General features: G+C 41.3%; 1 protein-coding gene across 1 annotated transcript in view; it reads left to right on the top strand.

Annotated features, from left to right (window-relative positions):
* Window positions 1–4,239: 4,239 nt before the first annotated feature.
* Window positions 4,240–20,493, top strand: part of LOC112573675 (contactin-associated protein-like 5) — a 51,301-nt gene continuing 35,047 nt past the window's right edge. The window contains 6 exon segments of the mRNA XM_025254245.1: window positions 4,240–4,494; window positions 4,497–4,653; window positions 6,917–7,090; window positions 7,355–7,606; window positions 15,837–15,946; window positions 17,606–17,763. Of these exon segments, the coding sequence (XP_025110030.1) occupies window positions 4,240–4,494; window positions 4,497–4,653; window positions 6,917–7,090; window positions 7,355–7,606; window positions 15,837–15,946; window positions 17,606–17,763 (1,106 nt within the window).

Genomic DNA, 20,493 nt, shown 5'->3' with positions numbered 1-20,493 from the left:
ACTGAGCATGATGGGATGAAATTCCATCTACATTTAACAGTTTTACTGTTGTTAGCGGCATCAAATATTCAGTGACACGTTAGAAAGATTTCGCTGACATCACTAAAGAGTTGTGAAACATTTTCACTATTATTCATAGAGGATCACCGAAGGCCTAGACAAATTGTGCAACAATGGATATTAACTATCTCGCAGATCTAGTTCACCAACACGATTTGTGTCCAGTAGTGCACTCGAGTGAGCCCAAAGAATGTCATTCTAAGTTCGTATAGCTGTGGATTACTTGGAGGAGCGGTACTGACAGAGCGAGGCTTTAACGCGCCTGATGGAATTTGTGAGAAAGGTCATGCATGGTGACTGGCGTAAAATTTGCCGATGGCATAGGCTACGTTTATGCTACGTAGGTCTGAGGAAGTGATAGGTAACTGTTACTTCCCATCCTCCCGAAGTGTGTGTGAGAGAGAGAGAGGAAGAAAGGAAGAATAGCTGTCTAGTTAGGGTTATGTACATCGAAGCTTGTATATACCTTGTGGATGGTGGAATGCCGCACGCGTGGGTAGCAACGTAGTGGCCACAAACTGTAGCTCGTGTAAATCGCCTTACTGGCCTTCTCTTTTTCGTTAAGCCGTTTGTTTAGCTAAATATCTTAGCCTGTGTGTTTTACGGATTAATAAAATCCTACTCTCGAGATTTAGGTACTTGGCTTTTCTCTACTAGAGATAGTATTTTTTTTCCCGTTTAATTCTTTTAGGTACATTGCATTGTCTCTATATCTTTCCTTATTTTAAACTCCAAGGCGCGTGTAGTCACATCGTCAATAGATTTAGCGAGCGTTCATCCATTCTTTCGATATACCTTACAGCCAATAAGTGAAAAAAGAACCGAATTGCCTTGAGCACTCTGGTACCTTCCGCTGTCTTTACTCTCCTGCAAACACATACACAAACACACTGTTGTAAGTATCTGCATTTAGAACGGTTTTATGTAAGGCCAAATATACGGCAGTATTCAAGGCTTTCTATTCAGCTACACCCTTGCCAACATTTAACTTTTTTAACAACACCGTGATAAACAGATTCAGTGACAAACTTAATTTTCTTGTATGCCGTGAAGTGCATTATCCTGTTCTGATTCGCTCACAATCATATAATGGTTTCGAACCTAGACAAGTACAAAGGCATCGTTGTGCCCTAGCGTCCTTGTGGTGAGTCATCGATATAAGTCTGGACTGGTGGCTTATCATCGGCCAGTTTCTTTCTGGCGTTTTGTGTGACTTGCAGGTTTCCAAGGTTGGCAGGCATCTAAAGTATGCGCAGCATGTCAATCTTGATTGCATAGAAGCTGGTCAATGCGTTGTTAACACCCATTTCTTTTTAAGTGCGCTATGCCGCATCGCTTGTGGTCGCAGTCTTGAAGTTGTTGCATGTCCCAAATCTCCAACATTGAATGGGATAATTGTTTGGTGACTGACCAGGCATGAAACTTAATGTGACGACGGTCTTCTGTAGAGACTTTTGAAGAACGGGGGAAATGCTGGGGGAAATTAGGACGGTGTCTGACAAAAGACACACCTTGCTGTTGTCGGCTTGGACTTAACGGTGACACCCAGGATAAGCAATACTGTGTGTATGACGGTGCGCTGATCGCTTTTTTTGAATTGGTCTTACGTTTTGCAATTCTTACTACTGAGTACAGTTCTGTGCCAAATACTATTTACCCACGAAAATAGCGGGTGAGCACTATCCTACCTCTGGGAAAACGCACATAAAAACATCCCCATTCTCAAGAAAAGGAGGTCAGCACATACTATCGGGTTGTACGTGAACGTGCTTATGTTGTCAAGGCTACATTGAAAGGAAAGTGTAAGCAGGCGTATCGTAGATAAACGCGTGATGGCGTTTGTAGGCGTGTATCTCGAGAACGGAAGGTGAGATATCTTGGCGCTTGATGGGATTAGTGGTACAGTGACTAAAGAGTGTCACATCGATTGGGAGAATCGAGTGTCACGGGTTTGTATCTCGGTTGCGACATAACTCTAGATTTGACACCCGGGCTAACCGTCGGTGGTTTTCTCCAAATACCCCGGTTTCCTCCCACCCATCCACTCACTTTTTCTCTTTCTTTCTCGCTCTCTCTCTCTGTGGTGAGCATTCATGTTTATGAAGGTGCGTTTGATTCCTACTCTTTAAAAAATTATTCATGTGCATCTATGTAGGTAAAGGTTTTGAGTCGGGATGTTGATGGGCGCTATAGAATTGAACATTGTTGTATTATTATTGTTGTTGATATTATTATCATTATTATTATTAACCCAAATTAGGGTAGAAGTATAATTATGGACGTCTATAGGTGGATGGCTGACTGTATGCCGAGACCAACGCTCGGCTTCTTGCTATGTTCTCCGCTGTCAGTCTCGGCAAACAATTGATAGACTTCCGCTTTAAACACTCGTCACTCGTCTTGCTCTTTCGGTAGGCCTGCCCGCGGAAGCGAAAAACAAAACTTACACAAAACATTTGGCAGTTGCACAGGGGCATCCTTCAACGCAACAGTGTAAACCACTTCGTAACTGTTTTTTGTTTTTGACGTAGCCATTGTTGTCGTTCGCTAAACCGGAAGCTGTTCTGTCGATAGCCTTGTTCTAGGAGTTAATTGAAAAACAATCTTCGAGCCATGCAGGGAGCACAGATTCATGGTATCATGCACTAAACTTTACTCAGTAACTAGGAGAGAAATTACACCTCACCAGCCCATTAAAGCGGGCGTTCTTCTTTCTGTGGTGCTCCTTTAATAGGAAGGAGACTGTTAAATCTGGATCCCTTAACCCGAAGATTACGGACGTGATACATCTAAAGAAAGCTATCTCGCCTTTAGATACCGACAAGGTCGTCGACGGCGCACAGTCTTCTCACCATTTACCCTGACTACCAGAAAGGCATGTGCACATCCCTGGTTCGCAAAATATATAAGCATAAAAAAATAAAAATAAAAAAGCGGGTGCAAGCGCATTATTGATTTTGCTGTGTATATGTTGCCGGCAGAGTTAGGATGATTGTTTCTGGTTGTGCTTGACAGCTCTGACATTCTCATCCCGACTCCAGTCTTCGGCTAGGATGTACCCGCTTTTCTGTTTCTGTTTTTTTTTTTTTTTTTTTTCGTACAACGAGTAAACGCCAAAGGGTATATGTTGGAGCTGTCTGAATTGGACTGTGTGAATGTTGACGATGATAATAGTACTTTATCTCAAACAGCTGGTGTAAGATAGCAGATGCAGCGAGCATTGCAGAACTGCGACCGCCGCCGGTGCTTCGTTTGCTGTAAGGTGTTGTAAACAGTACGCAAACGAAGAAAAATATATTTCAAACTTAATGTTTAATTCGGGTGTTGATTATTAAAGACGATGGGCAAACAATTGTCGGTTGTTGTACATCGTAAAGGAGCCTTTAGAGGGAATTAGTGTAATTCGCATGGAACTCGTTAACATGGTATATATAAACTGAATGTCTCACAGGTTCTACTATATTACTGTATTGATTTGTATCTAATCATAAATGTTTTATCTAGATTTTTGCTTCCCTCTTGTTTGTTTGTTTCTTTCTTTCCTTAATTTGTTTTCACTCACACGTATTCACTCACGCATACAATCCCCACCTCTCTCTTTTACTTGAGGAGTGGGGGAGCCCAGCATCGTTAATTTTAACTGTTTGTGAGTACTTCCGCTCGATGATTCAAAACAGGTTGTTATTTTGTTGTAGTAGTAGTAATGGTGTTTCGTCCGTTGGGTGAATAGCCCATTGTCCGGGCCCACAGACAATAATGTGGCTGAACAGGAATCAGGCTTCGCTGTTAGGGATTTCTGTTGCATACAATATCTGCTAGTGGCTTAGTCCATTTTTCCGGTTTATTAAATGGGTAGTCAAATAATAAATAAATTGTTAATAAAAAAGACCTATCAAGAGATTGAGATTCATTTATTGTATTCACATGACGTCAGTGTTTTCTGTAGAAGAGAGTAATGCAGTTTAAAAAAAAGTAATATCCTAGAAATATACTGTACATAGGCAATTATGAATTTGAGTAGAAAGTATTTAGTGCACACTTAGAAACGTTAACCACGTAATAAGTAATTTTCGGAAAGCATATTAATGTAAACAATTTTTTTTAAAGTTTAGAATTGTTCTTTCTATTTGGATATACTATTTCTGCGTACTTATTATTCAGAAAATGGATTGACACAGGATGAGGAAGTTCTCCACCCTCTCCTTGTTGATGGTGGGTAGTTCAGTGATGGTGATAGTTATGACTGTCGTCACCATTGCTCCCACCAGGATCAATGCACAAGCCGCCAAATACACGACTACTACAGCCAGATCACCAACCACTTCTGCAGTCACCACATGGACGTTTAACGTTCTCGGGACGTCATCCATCAGCTTCTCGCCACAACTTCACGATAAAATCTTACGTCTACAGTTGACTTTCAGAACCCGAAACAACCAAATGGACTGCTTCTACATCACACGGTGACAGAGTTTGACAAGGAGGTGTTTCCACAGCTTGCTAATTATGAAATGTTTCTGGAGATTCGCCAGGGCAGTCTGCTAGTTGGATACATTCTCAATCACTATCAGGACACTTTTCCTATGGGCAAAGGTAAGCATACTATATTTTCTTTTCCATTTTTTTAAGTGGGAAGGGAGTTGCAACATGATGCACACACACACACACAAATAAAATAAAACCGTATTTAGCGGATGTAGTGGTCGTGATGGTCTTTTGAAAAATATGATTGTGGGCAAAGAAGAATGTGTCAACACTCGTACGTTATCAGTCTTTATGCATAGTATTATCTTAAAGGCACGATAGAAATCACGTTCTTTTGGTTTATCGTGCTTTGTTTTAATTTTTCCTTTTTAATTCGTGCGTTTAAGGCATGGAGAGTGGTTAAATGGCATTTATTTTGTAGAAGCATATTTTATATTCAGTCTCCGAGTCAAAACCCTGGATGTCCAATTCAAATGTAAACATCTAGACGCCTCCTTTAGCAAAGACTGGATGGTTGTCGACTGTTGCACCACTAATCTAAGCCAGTTAAAGACGCCTTGAATCTTCAAGCTTGCACTTTTAATATATTCCTGTCGAGCTCTAGAGGGGACAGCATTAGCGCCAAGTGTCATTCTCGGAATGGCGACTGTTTGCACTTTCAACTGCCGGCGTGAGGCACAAAATGTCACAACCAGTGAGGGCCCGGACATTTGTCAACTTATTAACACAATGACGTAGTGTCTCGGAGACGAGTGCCATTGTTGCTGTATTGTGTTTGTTGGCAGCTGTTCAAACCTGTTACAATTCGTGTGTCCTTGTCGTTTGAGAGAGAGGGGAAAAACAGTCATTTTAACAAAACGTTTACATGGGTTGTTCGTGTACATGTAACAGCGGTGTTATAAAGTTCGAAATGATCAGCTGTATTTCTCGGCGTATTAAACAACACGAGCCAATTAATAATACTTCGTCAACAAAAAGGGATCAATGTTTCAAGCCGCAAAATCCCAGATAAAATACTAGCCGACATCAACAACTGTCTGCTTTTTTTTTAATAGCCTGCAACAATAAATTGATATGTGCATGGTTATCATCCTAAGGCTTTTGTTCTTCGATAACCATTCCTGACCCTAGACGTGGACTAGTTAAAAGTGTCAAGAACTTTGTTCGGCATGGCACATCTTAGCTCAGAACAGGGGGGAAGTGACAGAAACGCACCAGGCTATTGCAGGTCTCACGATTTAAAGTGTCACTATGCAAACCCGGCCCATTTCTTTGACATAAAACCACTCCAGTCCAGCAGTTGAATGAAATAGGAAGGGACTCAAAAACTCATGAGATCAGATTGTTGGGCGTAGTCAACTCGTATTGGTTGATAGTCGTTCGTCCCCCAGTGCATCATCGCTGAACTAGTCCCGCAAGTCAAGGAAAGCAGTTTTTATGTGCTTGTCATCAGCGTTATATTCATCAGCATTGAAATTCGAAATCTAGCTTTACTACGTTCATTGAATTTCTAAGAATAGGGTCTTTTTTCCCACGCACTAAATATGTGCAAAGGGCTTGTTTGAAGACGTTTTACAGGAAACGTGGGTGGAATGTGTAGACCGACCATCTTTTGCAATGCTTTAATAAGTAGTGCTTCCATAGCAAGAACATTGTGTCGAAATGTTTTACTCTGCTAAAAAATAGAAGTAGAGATCACTCCATTCGATTATCGCAGACGTACATTTTAACGAATCTTTTCTTTGTCCCCCCCCCCCACCTGGCTCTGCGTAGAGCACCATCCTCCCCAACCCCTCCCCCCAACTCTTTTTCTATTTGTATTTCCATAAATTAACAGATGCATGTACAGAAGGCGTATGATTGTAGACTACTTTTTGTAAAAATAGTTTTCAGAAACAACCATTTTGCAGACTACAGTTGCTATGATGATGGACCACAGTCATTGGTATCAATGTCTTTATGTTCATATGACAGTCTCACTACATGCATGTGTGTGTGTGTGCACGCGCACGCATGAGAGAGAGAGTTCGTACACTATTCTGCTTTTCCTGTATTATCCTTATATTCCTCTCCCCCACTCGCCTTGCGTTCAGTACTTCAAATTACAGAATTACAGACAATCGCTGGCTAAGGCAAGACAGCACTAGTTTTCTGAATATAAAGCCCATTAACAACGAACACAATGGAACGAAAAGAATAGAACATGACCATTAGGAACGGAACAGTCTTATTATCCTTGTAAATTTATAGCACTGCTAACATTGAACTTTTAGTCATTATGCATAATAAAAGCAGGTGATTAGAACGATATGTTCTTAATTTTATAACGCTTACAATTTATTTAAAATGTCATTGTTTGAACATTTTACAGCACTGAATGATGACAGATGGCATACCTTGGATTTGACGCTAAACTCAACAAGCGGTGAAATGATAATTAGGCTTGACTCCTATTCCAAGATGCAAGTCCTAAAAGCTTATTTATGGGGCAATGCAGGAAATATCCTTCATTGGTCAAAACTCCATTCAAGGCTCACCTATGGAGGTAAAAACAACCAGTAGCGAGAACACACATATTACATGTTTATAGTACTACAGAGGTTTACACCCTCATCGTGTTACAACTTTGATATATTTACATTTCATTCTTTTAATCTTGTTGCTGGTGTGGCAGTCTGTGTGTAGACTTTCATCTTAAACATAGTCTTTAAGGCCATGGCAAATATTTATTTTTATGAGTGAAGCACTTGAACCATATGTCTGCGAAGTTCATTCAGTTTTTTAAGTCAATAGTAATATTCTTTTTCAGAGGTTACAAACGCAACATCTCAGAACTACTACTCTTTTATCGGATGCTTGAGAGATCTCAAATACTCCAGAGACGGTCAGTCCATGGAATACATTCCAATCCATTCAGCAGTAGGCGTGTTAGAAGGTTGTATTGATCAATGCCAAGGGATCAAAAGGTGTGTCAACGGTGGAAAATGCATAAACACCTACGCTGACTTTCATTGTGACTGCTTTGGAACAGACCACGAGGGCGAATTTTGTGAAAAAGAAGGTAAGTCAGGCATACGTTTCACACCAATGCATGTACTACAAATATAGCTCTATGGATAGTTACACTACAGCAGCGAGCGTGGTGTGCATAAATTCAAATACCATACAGCTGACTGATTTACGTTCAGCGTGTTTTTCTATTTTGTCCTGAAGTTTTTGTTTTTATTTTCTTTGTTTCCCCATTTTCTTAATTACCTAAGTCTGTCTTAGACATAAATTTTCCTACACCCTCTTCGACACTTTACCTCCGTTACTAGGCAGATCGTGTTGATGGAAACCACGGGGGAGAGTGTGCCAGAGACTACAGTGAGCGCTTGCTAGAAAGAGTGAAATGCTAAATAAGCACCCGGCTGCTCAGTTTCGCCGCATCACGCTGCACGGAATCAGGAAAGAGGAAAAGGAAGGGTCGGGATGGTGGAAGAGTTTTTAATTGTTATTATTAACACAACAACTGTTTAACATATAGACTGTTCATCACATTTCTTTTTCTCGCTCGCTCATATGTACCCCAAGTATGACTGTAAAGGATTACACATACATCTTTGTATATCTGTGCCTGATGGTCATAGATGTATTCTCAGATAGGTAATGATAATGGTGATTCTTGAGTGTTGGTTTTTATTCGATTCCTATATTTGTTACTGCTGTGCTAGAATGTCTCCATGTCATTATGACAAAGTCAGTGACACAAGGTGTGAAATTTTCTTTCTCTTTCACTTACACATACACAAGTTACACGCATGCACGCCGAGCATCCAGGGACCCAGAGACCAGTTTGTTAACGATGATTCAAACGTCACCTGGAGGCTTCCACTCCCAGGTCATTACTGCACCTTTGAAGGAGCCCCGTACTCCTGTGGACGCAGCGATGTGCGAATCTAGCGCGTTTACACTTGTCAAGGCACTTAAGTGCTGAGGAATACTACTATGAAAAAAAAAACGCCCATGATTATCGGACTCATGAAGGCTTTATTTGTGTCAGCGTGTAAGTACCCCTCCTCCAACTCCCAGCACACAAAGCATCCTTCAACTTGAAGTGAAATGTGAGAAAACGTCCACATCCAATTTTTAAATCGTTATCTCTCGGTAATGATTTAGTGCTTTTAATTGCGTTTGGTATATATTTATAATGAAATTCAAACATTATTGCTGTAGGAACATTTAATAATATTGGTACACACAAGAAACTAGAAAATCAAAGCATTGTAAATGCTGGCGGTGTTACAAACGCCATAATTCAACAGTTTTTATTATCGTTTAACGATGGACAAATACTAGCTTATTTAGACTTAACAGAAACACATACTATTTCCAGTAAACAGATAATTTTATTTTCGTACTGTTTGTGGGATTAATTTGGCCTAGCAGTGAAGCAGATTTCTTCATAACAGATTTTGGTAGATAGACAAGGATCCTAAAAAGAAGACTGACGTCCAGAGGCCATTTTGACAAAAAGGTAGTGGAACTAATTTTTGAGCTTATAAGGTACCTGGCATTGAACCTCTACAAACAGAAAATTGTTCACACATTTATGCAACGCGTGTGTCTCAAGCAATGTTCACTAATCCACATTTACTTGTGCCACATGCGCATTCTTTTAACAAAAGGTTAACCCTACTTTGTAGAGCTCTGGTAATTAGGACACGGGCTCGAAGTTTTCTTTCAGAAGACATCAGTCGAGTGAGGTATGATAGCGAGACATCGGTGAAACTCACTGGTATGCTCCACTCAATGTCAAGTGATTTTTCGGCGGTGTTTACAAGCACAGTGACGAAGCCTCAGAGTGCCGCCACACGGGAAAGTGGGTTTCCTGCGGGATTGACATTCCAAGATCCTTCTCACGCACCGGATATTGACGTTGCACTCTAAGGGTCACTGAAGCTGATTTCTCTTTATGAACTAGGGCTCAGCACAAAGCCTAGTGATGATCGGAATAGGGAGCAAACACAACGCTCTTGAATCAGAGCAGGGGTGAACACCTTGACCCGTGTTCCAAGGCACGCAGGTATACACCACGTCTGTCCTTAGATATTCTGCCCGGAAAAGAAACCTGTACATCGAGCATTACAATTTACTGCATAGTTTATGTATGCTTAAATTACACTCGTCCCTTTTCGATACACCTTCCATAAAGATAGCACAAAGTTTCACAATAAATTATATTTTCGGATAAACCACACGTGATAACGATCATCATTCGTTCTTGTCTAGGTAAATAATACAAAAGTACATAAACCTTATTCAGAAATTCTTATTCATCTGTATGTAGGTAATAATACAAAAGTTGTCACCTCCATTAGGCGAGGCGACACAGACGTGATTTTGAGACCGCGGTGATACACATCTCACAGGCACGACGAATGGTGGCCCTGCAGAGATTTTTCCCGTACCCTTGCTTAGTGAATACAATGTGGTCACTAAGAGCTCGAGAATGTTCCTTTAATCCTTTGTATCCGTGGTAGTATACTTTTTCCATTTTATTAAAACCGCAAATAACGTAAAACACAACTACAGTGATACCTCGGTTCTCGAACGCCTTGACTTTCGACCAAATCGGTATTCGACCAGGAAATTCGAGAAAATTTTTGTCTTGGAATCCGAACAATATTTGGAACTCGAACATCCGAATCCGAGATCTTGAGCCGAATGTTCATTAGGCTTGCTTTGCGTCATCATGCAGTGTGAGTGCAGAGGAGAAAAAAACAGTTCAAACAATTGACAAATTCTTTCCGTAAAGAAATCAGACAACAACTTTCTGATTCTCCTCAGCAAAAGATACAGAGAACAGAAACACCCGAAACAGTTACCCTCTGTTTTATTGAAGAGGACTCTTCAAAAAAATAACATTACAGGTAAGAAACACAATTTACTGTACTGTACAGTACATTTTATGAAATACACGTTTATTTCCTTGTTGAGACTCATGTTTTTCTACAATTATATACAATTAGGCTAGTAAATAGCATGGGGCTTGGAACGAATAAAGTTTCCATTATTTCCTATAAAAAAAAAAACACAACTCTGTATTAGCCAAAAGACCTTCCTGCCAAGCCTATAGGTCTAAACGAACCAGCTGTTTCTTAACACCTGGATCCAGGTGCACAGAACGCTGTTAGGGCGCTAGTTGGACGGTTAACACTTTGTAGTCTGTTAAATGAATATTATAAATAAAGGGTGCTATGAAGGGTGTATTATGTATCTGTTGTTCGGAGTCGGACCTCACACAAACCCACATAGACCAATCTTCACCAAATTTGGCAGTCATATTCTTTTCGTCTACAAGAAGACTGGCGAACTTTTCACGGGAGCACGTTTATTGTCTCCATTTCTCCGGTTGTTCCAAATTGGAAAAATGTACAACTGCGTACCTACGCACGATGAACCTGAGAACATCGTAATTGTAATCTCAGTTGGGAGATGGAAATCGAGTGAAACAAGTGTAAGATACAAGTGTTAACTATTTAGCAATACATATGTCGTTTACTCATTAAGCTTGACTCAATTAAAGTGGAAGATTTGCGGGACAAAACACCCAGTCGACGCCTGATACCCCGACTAGGAAAATATCATAAGCAGTTTAGCTGACTGCCTCGTGTTGTTCATCAAGTAACACCCAGCAGCGTTCTGCGCTCCTCGCTCCTGGAGAATACTTGAGTGGAAGCAGAGCATAGGTTCAATTTATGACAATCCTACCACTGCACCTGGCAGAAAACATATTATCAGCGGAGGGCCTTCCACCAAGTCTGCTTTAACGACTTTGTCTCACCTGGATGTTCTCTCGGCATGTGTCCGGTTTTCGAAAGTTGAGCTCGCGCCAACACGATCAGGGAAGTTCGCTTAAGTTTTCCAGTGCAAAGTCAGTAAAAGCCGTAGGTGGACTGCCTTTAGACCGTTTCGAATCACTGCAGATATAGTTTTCTCATGTCCGTGCGCCTCTCCCTGCGATAAGTCTATTTGTAGTCTATTCAAAGCAAAAATATTTACGGAAATATTTTATTATTCTTCATTTTATTTATATTTTCTTAAGATCAAGGAAGAAACTAAATCTGCAGGATAATAGTACAATATCTGTATGTGTGGGCAAAAAGCACAAGTGATAACAAAGTGATGAATAACAAATTTCCAGTAGTATTTAATACAGACTGTTATTTTCTGACACACAGCTCCGTACAGAGAGAGAGAGAGAAAAATCAAATGACTAGTATCTCTGTCTAGCATAAGTTGTAATTAGTAGTTTCTTGTACTGGAGTAGTGAAGTAGTAAAAGCTTGAAAGCAGTGTTAACTCATGCGTTCAAAAGGTTGTCGTATTCCAGGTTCGGCAAGGGTCACCATTTCCTCGTTGTTTTCACTCATCTATTCGAGCCGTCCTAAACCACGATCAGCTCATTAGTGTATGAGTGTGTGATTCTCTGCCTGGCTGACCATGACCTAGATTTCAGTCGGCACGAGACTCAGGAATTCAGGCCAGAGTGGATGCAAGTAGTGACCTATATTTGTCTGCACATGCTTTCGTTGACCTTTCTTCACCAAGCTCCTCATGTTGGATTCCCGCCGTCCAGAAATTTACACCCGGCATGCTAACCTAATCGCTTAGCTGACACACGAACATCACTGATTAAATAGGAAGGGCAGCGAAAGACAAAGTGTCGCAAAATAATTTTCGGCTCACCCCTTCCCTCTCACCGACTTTTACTTTCTGTTTGGAGAAAGATCGTGCCTGATATTTCAGTAGCTGCAGAAGCAGCATCTTAAACGTTGTGGCCGTGGCGTCTGCTGTAACTTTCCTCTTTTCAAAGGAGGAAAAAAGCCACAAATACCAGAGGCCAAAGATTTATAATAGGTTTTCAATAGTATTTTTTTTTCTTTTCAACCCATGCAAAGTCAATGATACCCAGGGGATATTACGTTATTAATATTAATTATTTAAATCTTTATGTTTCGCAATTTTTTATATTGTAGAGTTGCGTATGTTTTGTCTGTCCTTCTGTTTCTTTTTCATTAATTTTACTTTGCCGACTTACAGTCTTTCTGTCGCCTTTTCCTCTGTTTGTGGTAATTATTGGCAGACGATAAAGACATAATTAAGAGCTGCCTGGAGCAATTACGTCTGAGTTCGTAACATAGGGATAACTGCAATTTAGGTTCAAAATATGTTTCAGAGCACCCCACTCTCACTCTGTCATGTGACTTTATCCTAGTTCCATGTGGTTTAGGCGGAAGCTCTTTAATTAGCTCGCTTTTAAAAAAAATCTACTGGTATGCACTCGTTGCATTTATAGTTTGTGATAACTTTTCCGAAGTTCCTTTAAAAAAAATTGGGGGTTTGTAAATAAATAGGTTAAACAGAACCCATGGATGTTTTGGTCTGGGGAGAGGGGTGTAAGTATCCGGTAATTCTGTTTAGTTTAGGTCCTCTCAACTAGCCCGCAATATCGAGGTAATGTTTGCGACAGTTCTTAATGCGCTAACAGAAGAAACGGACAGAGACGTGCAAACATCCCTTGTGGTGGGATGGGCATTCCGTAAACCGGACGAGAATCGTTGAGTAGCCTGTGAAAGATGTGAAACAGACTGTAGCGTTGATGAAGAATGACCTAGTCGCGAAAGCACTCTGCTTACAAGTGACATGCGTGCGACTCTGCTCGTGCACTTCTTGCGAAATTCTACAGACCTCCGGAACTGCTCGCTCCTCTCAACAGGCACTAATCTGCATACTGTCCGTAGCCAGATCAGCGTCTGCTGTTCAAAATTCTCCAGAAAATTCTGTTTTTGCTCATTTAGACTGCTTGGTTGGTTGAAGTCACCTTTTATAGGATTTACAAAAAGGTTCCTTGGGAAAATACATTTTACTTTTCATGTCGATGACTTTCTCTAAAGCTCTCGTTAGTAAAATGGAAAGTTTAAGTTTAAACGAAAGAAGGAAAGAAAAAAGAAAGAAAGAAATGGATCGTGGGAGACCTGAAAATACACAGGCCTTGTAGAAATATTGATTTTTGTTCATGGAGTCCTCGTTACGGGCACGTGACACAGTGGCACATATTTACTCTCTTTGTTTATTGAGGGGGTTTGGCGTGGTCTGTTTTGAAAGGGTCGAGACATTATCAGGCGCCATTTTGGTAGTCTAACTGACTAAAACAGCCATCAGTGTTCTTAATGAAGCATTGGCTACCTAAAGAGCGCTTCTTATAGCCTCAGGTAGTGCTTACTCTTTAGCAGTTGCAAATACAACCTATAGGAGCTGAGATTCCCCTGTGCCTAAAATTATTTTTTAAAAGATTTGAGAAGTACATTTATGTCGACTGGCTGGATGGCACGGTTTCGGCAGGGTTCGCCCTTTTGAGCGGTACGTTTATTATGCATTACACACACTTTATAATCGCTCTTGCCCTCGCTGCCTGAAAGCCTTTGAGGGGGTGGAACATATTACCGCTAAAGCGATCACAAAGTAGTATCACAGCATTCAATTTGTAGTTCAGTTGCCTTAGACTGCACGCGGCACAGAATTAAAATCTCAGCACAAATACAAGCTAGCGGCTTTACAATTCTGTACTGACTCACCTGGCAGGGGGTGGAGGTAACATAACAGTATATCAGAAAGTAAAAGAGGAACTGTGACCTATACCGATTTTTTTTCAATTGAATTCTTTTTCATAGCTGGCTGAATATTATACATACAAACGTTGTAACATGTAAACGATATGCATAAATATTGTAATGTTTCTTTTTTTAATTGAACAACGAAACCTTTAATAAAGAACTGCGAGTTTTGGACATGTAACATTTTATGGTAGCTATATCGACAACTTTAGTGAGTTTATAGGTGTATGAGCTGTATTATAGTGAATGTGAGAGTGGCAAAGAACTAGTTTAGCATATTATTTCAGTGAAATAATACGGTTATGGCTTTGCAGTATACGTGTGTCGTTTGATATGGTCTTGTCCTGAAGACTAATTCTTAGGGTTGGATTGCTATATGTGTGTACTAGGATCAACATTTGTACATTTTAGTATTAGGGGCAGAGACACAGAATCGGTTGGCTCAAACCAGAGATGAAACAAATAAGATTAAGTTCATTTACGTTTGAAGAAAGCCTCTAAGAAAAGCTCTACTTCATTTAGCAGCATTGAAAAACAACAAATTATCCTCCGAAAAAAGGGACCTCAACTCCATGGTTACGATTCGAAATTCATTGGCGCATCTGGCATGTTTTTATCATGTGCGCTCTTCTAACTTAACCTTGGTGAAGTTCACTTGGCAGTATCCCTGTTAGACTAAACAGCTGTTTTACAACAGTTTCATGGTTTTTGTGACGCACGTCTATTTAATTGCTCATAACTGAGTTGCCAAACATTGTTTGAGCACACTGAAGGTCGATCGAATCTTTCGCGGCGTATATTTGATAAAGCACACGACCGAATAAAGAGGAAAAGGGTAGTGGCATTTTATATTGGATTATTTCTACCTTTTTTTCTCTTTATTATATATTATATGTCATTTGACGTCATGTTTACGACCTTTTCACGAGCCATTCGAGCGGTTGGGGGAGAAAATGCCTACATAGATATGTAATTTTTCTCTATAACTGAGACCTTTGACGTCGGAGCAAAAGGAAATTCCCGTTCATTTCTCTGTTTGACTGAGGTCATACAGTAATAAGAATGCATTATTTGGGAAAATATTTCTGGCCATTATTGACTGGTTTGCAGTTAGCCGTGATTGCATTTCTAAGGGCTTTCGCTATCAATTATCTATATAGTACACAACATGATTTAAAAGAAATTTTCCATTAGCTTCAATACATACCTTGCGTTATAAAACTGATTAGTATGTCATTCCTGATATTGTCAATTCGTGGTAGCAGCGAATATGGCATTGATATACATGTGTATGTGAGAGAGAGCGAGAGATGAAAGGACAGAAGAAGACAGAGCAGGGAAAGTGAGATGGCGTGATGAAGAGTTGACGAACGATCAGACTGATCAAACATTTCCAGGAGGCTTGACCTCGAGCGCTTGCTGTTCGTGTGCAGCGCCACCACTCCCTCACCTCCCCGCTCCTCTCCCCCTCTCCCGTCCCTTGAAGACGGCAAGCCTACGCAGGGCAGCTCGACCGGACGACTCTCCCGGAAGAATTCGATTTTCGAGGGAGATGAGTTTCAAATAAGCTCGATTCTGTCCTATCAAGTGCTACATGTATTACAATGAAGTCGCTCCCGTCCCTTTGTTGCAGGCCCTACCGTTCTGACTGTCAGCGGCTATGAATGGGTTACGTACAAACTGTACGAAAGAGAGGAAGATCGACTCCTTTCTGACAACAACAGAGTGGCTTTGGAATTCAAGGTAACTGTTTATTTCATATCATTTTTATTGTTAGGGTACGAACGCCCGCATGCACACACCACACTTCATGCTGACCCACCATACCAGTAAAACAGTAGTAGCATGAAAGGAAAGCGATGCTTGATGATGTTAACGATTTTTACGGGTCGGAAAAGTAATGTCAAAAAAAAAAATCTTTTTATATGCGTAACATTACCAGGGCAAACATAATTATGTTCTTGAACTGCGTCACCTCTGTCGCTATATTTTTGGTCGTTTTTCATGTTGAAGTTTATTGAAGCGTGCGATCCTTAACGAGCTGTCAGATGGGTCATAGTAGTTCTAGTTCAGTGCCTCCAAAGCCCAGTGTTTGCAGGAGGACTCTCAGTTCTCGCCCACGCTCTGTGCCTGCAATAACGAGCGAGTTAAGGGAAAGTAGCCAAGAGACTTCCTTGTTGATACGAACCCGCCATGGCTTGACCTCTGTCTTGCCAGATCAGTGTTGTTTAAGCACACAGTCATGCCACAGAAAAAAAGGTTCTTTTCATCCCTACTGGTCGTGGGAATAAGATCCTTTAAGCTTGAGGTGTGATAGTATTGGACATCTCGTAACACAATGCACAGACTTGCCTAAACTGGCATTGCAGACTGCGGCATGAAGAGACCGGTTTTTGTACTGCTACAAGCTGTTGTGCATAGGAACATGTACAACTCACATTGTGGGAAAGATGAAAGATTCAGAACACTAGTATTCTGCATTTAGGATAAACTACTTACTTATTTACTACTTACAGCAGTCTACATTAAGTAGGTAATTTAAGCATAGTTTAAAATGGTTTAAGTTATATTTTGCCCTGTTGTCAGATTATATGTGATGAACACTGCTTGTTTAGATCACCCGAAAACAGCAAAAGATAAAATATGTTGTTAAAAAACTGTAAGCGTTGACGAAAGGATTTTCATTTAGTTATTTTGTCAAACATGCAAAACGCTGTTATTCTGCAAAGCTCACGAGACTAAATGTACCATGTCAGATATGGCTAAGCATTTCCTCTTTCTTTTTATTCGCAAAGGGGAAAAAATATTTGGACTGCTCACAGCAGACGCCTGGGTTCCATTATGTTCATACCTGCATGGCCGTTGCAGGCTTGTTAGAGCTGGGGCATAAAAGTGTTTGTTTTAAGGAGGGAAGCAGCTTATCAGAAGACGCCTGGCATCTGGCAGGAGCAGTAAATACCCCCAGTCAATCACGCCTGAAGGGCGGAAGTGTTTAAAGACTGCGTTACCTCACAAAACCAAGACCATGCAATGCAGATTTGGAAGCCTCTTGTTCACAGTCGGGGTGGCGGATTTAAAAAAAAAAAAAAAAAAGGCGAGGGGGCAGCCACATCGTTAGTTAAGCGCGTTCTGCACGACAGTCTAATGTCTAATGTGACTTAACGTTTACTTCGGAATTTCTGTATCGTATATTTCTAAAGAACATTAGCGGAACGGAAAGTGGATGTCAATATGTTTGTTTTTTTGTTTTGTTTTTTTACTTATTTGTTGTTTGCGTTTTATTTTGTCTATTTTTATAAACTATTTGCGAATATTTTATTATTTCCTTCTCAGAAAATCTTATCCTTTGATAGTCACCTAAGAAGTGTTTTTCTAATGCTCTCTTTGCACGGATTTGAATAGACTGGAAGGCCGTCGGGAATACTTCTTTATGCAGTGGGAGGCATGCCTTATCACAACCACATCACCGCTTCTATCAACTCCGGCGTGCTGCACGTGTCTGTGGCTTTTGGAGACGACGACCTTGACTTTCCTCTGGGCATAGGACTTGACTATGACAGGTGACGTTGTATCATTTCTAATTGCCGTTCAGTAGTTAAGCGTTGGTTCGTTGCGTGTCTGGCTAGAAAAATGGAAGAAATGAATGCAAGAAAAAAAAAAAAAGAATGTGTATGCAGGTGCTTCTTCACAAAAGATACACGAGAAAGCAGCAAGGACCTGGCACACTTCGAGGGTTATGTGCAGGTGCATTTGTTTATGTTCCTGCTTTCGGCTGTTTTGCCAGAAGCTCTTTTTATTCTATAGCTGTCCTTTACATTGTCTTTTCCCCAAGTTAAACATATCATTGATTAAAAAATGTCATGTCTTTATATTTTTAACATTTTGGTAGCGCTATAGGTTAATGACAGTTTCTGTTTGTGTGTGTGTGTTGTGAGAGAGAGCGTGTCCATCTAGCAACACACAGCAGCAGCATATTCTTATAACCAGTAGTCTTTTACCCCGATAGCTTTTCAATGGTTAAAGTCTTAGACTCCATAATCGGGCCGTGAATAAAAATATGAATAAAAAAATAACTTGAACTGATTGCCTTCAAAATTATCTCTTAAAAAGACATTATTTTTTAACATCTCTGGCATGTTTAAACCTATATCCACTTCTACGTAGACCACAACTCTGTGACAAGAAATCACATAGAGTACTTAGCAGTCCACGTGTGCAAAACAGAAGTACACCACCTGAGTAAAACTACTCCTTTCTGCGCAGTACAGTGGAAATGTTCTCCGCTGTAGGCTTAGAGTATGATCCTTAGACAGACCGACATTGAAACAGGTGAGTCACGGACGTCGCGCTTTATGCAGCAACACAAAGGCTCCAGTCAACTGGAGCGTCCAACTCGCAGTGATGATGAAGCGCCCGTTCAGTTCAGGGGAAAAAAATGGCAATAGAAGGATCTCAACATTACCCGATACAAATACGCGTTACATTCATGGACTGGCTGGTAACGGAAACAAATGCCAAAGAAGAGTGGAAGCTTCAGCAGAAAACTCTGAAGAGACACGGATATGAATAGGAAAGGAGACAGGGAGACAAGAAAGAAAACAAAGGAAATTGAGCTAAATGTCATCTTAACCATATCAAATCAAATCAAATCAAAACAGACTTTATTGTCTGCCCAGGAGGACAGAAATTTGTCTTTGCTCACATACCCATACAGACATTTAACACACAGTTAGGAGTAAAAGTGAGAAGTAAAATAGTGTTGATTGCACCAGTCCATCAAGGCAGTGTATGTTTATCCTAACAACAAACCTTGGGTGACCAAGGGCCTAAAAGCACTGCTGAACAAAAAGAAACATTTGTTCATCACGGGCAGAAGCCCACGACAGAAGATTAGTACATAGAGAGGACCATGATGCTATCCGTTGGGTGGGCAGAGGCTCTACGAGCATACTAGTTAGTCCGCTTTCAGTAGTTTGCCGGTGGACCAACGAGTGTCGACGAGATTGAAACAGAGGTCGAGTTAGCTCTCGCCATAAACCCGATGTGTCAGAATGCGGCTCGTGGTTACATCTTGAGCTCGCTGGAGGACCTGCCAGACGTCGAGTGTTGATGCTTCCGCATGACACAAGAGATACGCCGAGAAAGATCTTGGGTGTCCTAGTGGAGGCGTACGGCGAACGGAAAGATGTCGACATCAGTGCCACAGCAACGTGATGAGGTGGTCGACGAATACGCCGCGAAGCTCCAGAATTTAAGCAGGCGAGGTAGAAGGCGGCGCAGAGCGTCGAAGTGGCGGCGATTGACACCATCTCGGAGGACTGCAGCCCGACCGGTCAGGGAAAGTGACTGTCCCCGTCGTCCGTAACAGGATGACAGGGAAATAAAGTGTAGCTGGCCTGACTGGAAAGTGTCCGACGGCGGAGGTTGTCATTTATGGCAGTTGAGTGATGGCGTTGCTCGACACCGGCAGTGAGGTAACGACGGTCACTGACGAGTGGGCACGAGGCACATACAGGACTTACAGCTAAAACAAACTCAGGAGTGGCGGTGGTGGACATGTTTACGGCCAGCGTCTGAGGACGTTCCTATCCTGGTGGTCAAGGACCTGGTCGATGTGGTCACAAGTGAGCGCAGGAGGCGCGTGTCGCTTCTACTAGGGAAGAACGTCCTTGATCGGATAATGGACTCTACCGCAGATGTGGCGCAGGCAGTACAGGCAGCCGTGCATGAAGCTCATCTTGAGAAGACATTGTCAACAAAAGGACTGGCGAATGTGCTTTTATATGGCTTTCCGATATTCACGTAATCATTTGGCCACATTTCTGACAGTGGAAAGGGAAAGGGTGCTCTACTTTCTCCGTACCCATGAGCTCAGCAGACGTCTAACAAGCGCCCATAAAAGAATGGTGTGAACGGATTTCTGCCCAGTGGATAAAGCGGCTGTGGGATTGAAACACACGCACACAATCTCTATCATTCCCTCGTAACAACGCTTGTATGTGGCAGGTAGCTCAAGCAATCGATTGTTTTGCTACGCTTCTCTACTTGGCCAGTCTGGGGATATCAAATGTCGTTATTACTAAGGCTGAGCCTGTGGGAGCGTATTAACACCGTATTAATTGTTGCTGCTGTTACTGGCGGTTTTTTCCCTCCTCATTTGTAGTTTTGTCAAAGACACTCCTGTTGTATATTCTACTGTTTGTAAATAGTGACGAAGCCTTTCCAGTCCCAAGAAACTAACACGAGGAGGAACGTGGAGCTTGAAAAATGAACGACAGCCTGTCCATACG

The sequence above is a fragment of the Pomacea canaliculata genome, linkage group LG10, assembly GCF_003073045.1.
Source record: "Pomacea canaliculata isolate SZHN2017 linkage group LG10, ASM307304v1, whole genome shotgun sequence".
Lineage (NCBI taxonomy): Eukaryota > Metazoa > Mollusca > Gastropoda > Architaenioglossa > Ampullariidae > Pomacea > Pomacea canaliculata.
This window is presented reverse-complemented; position numbering and strand designations above follow the sequence as displayed.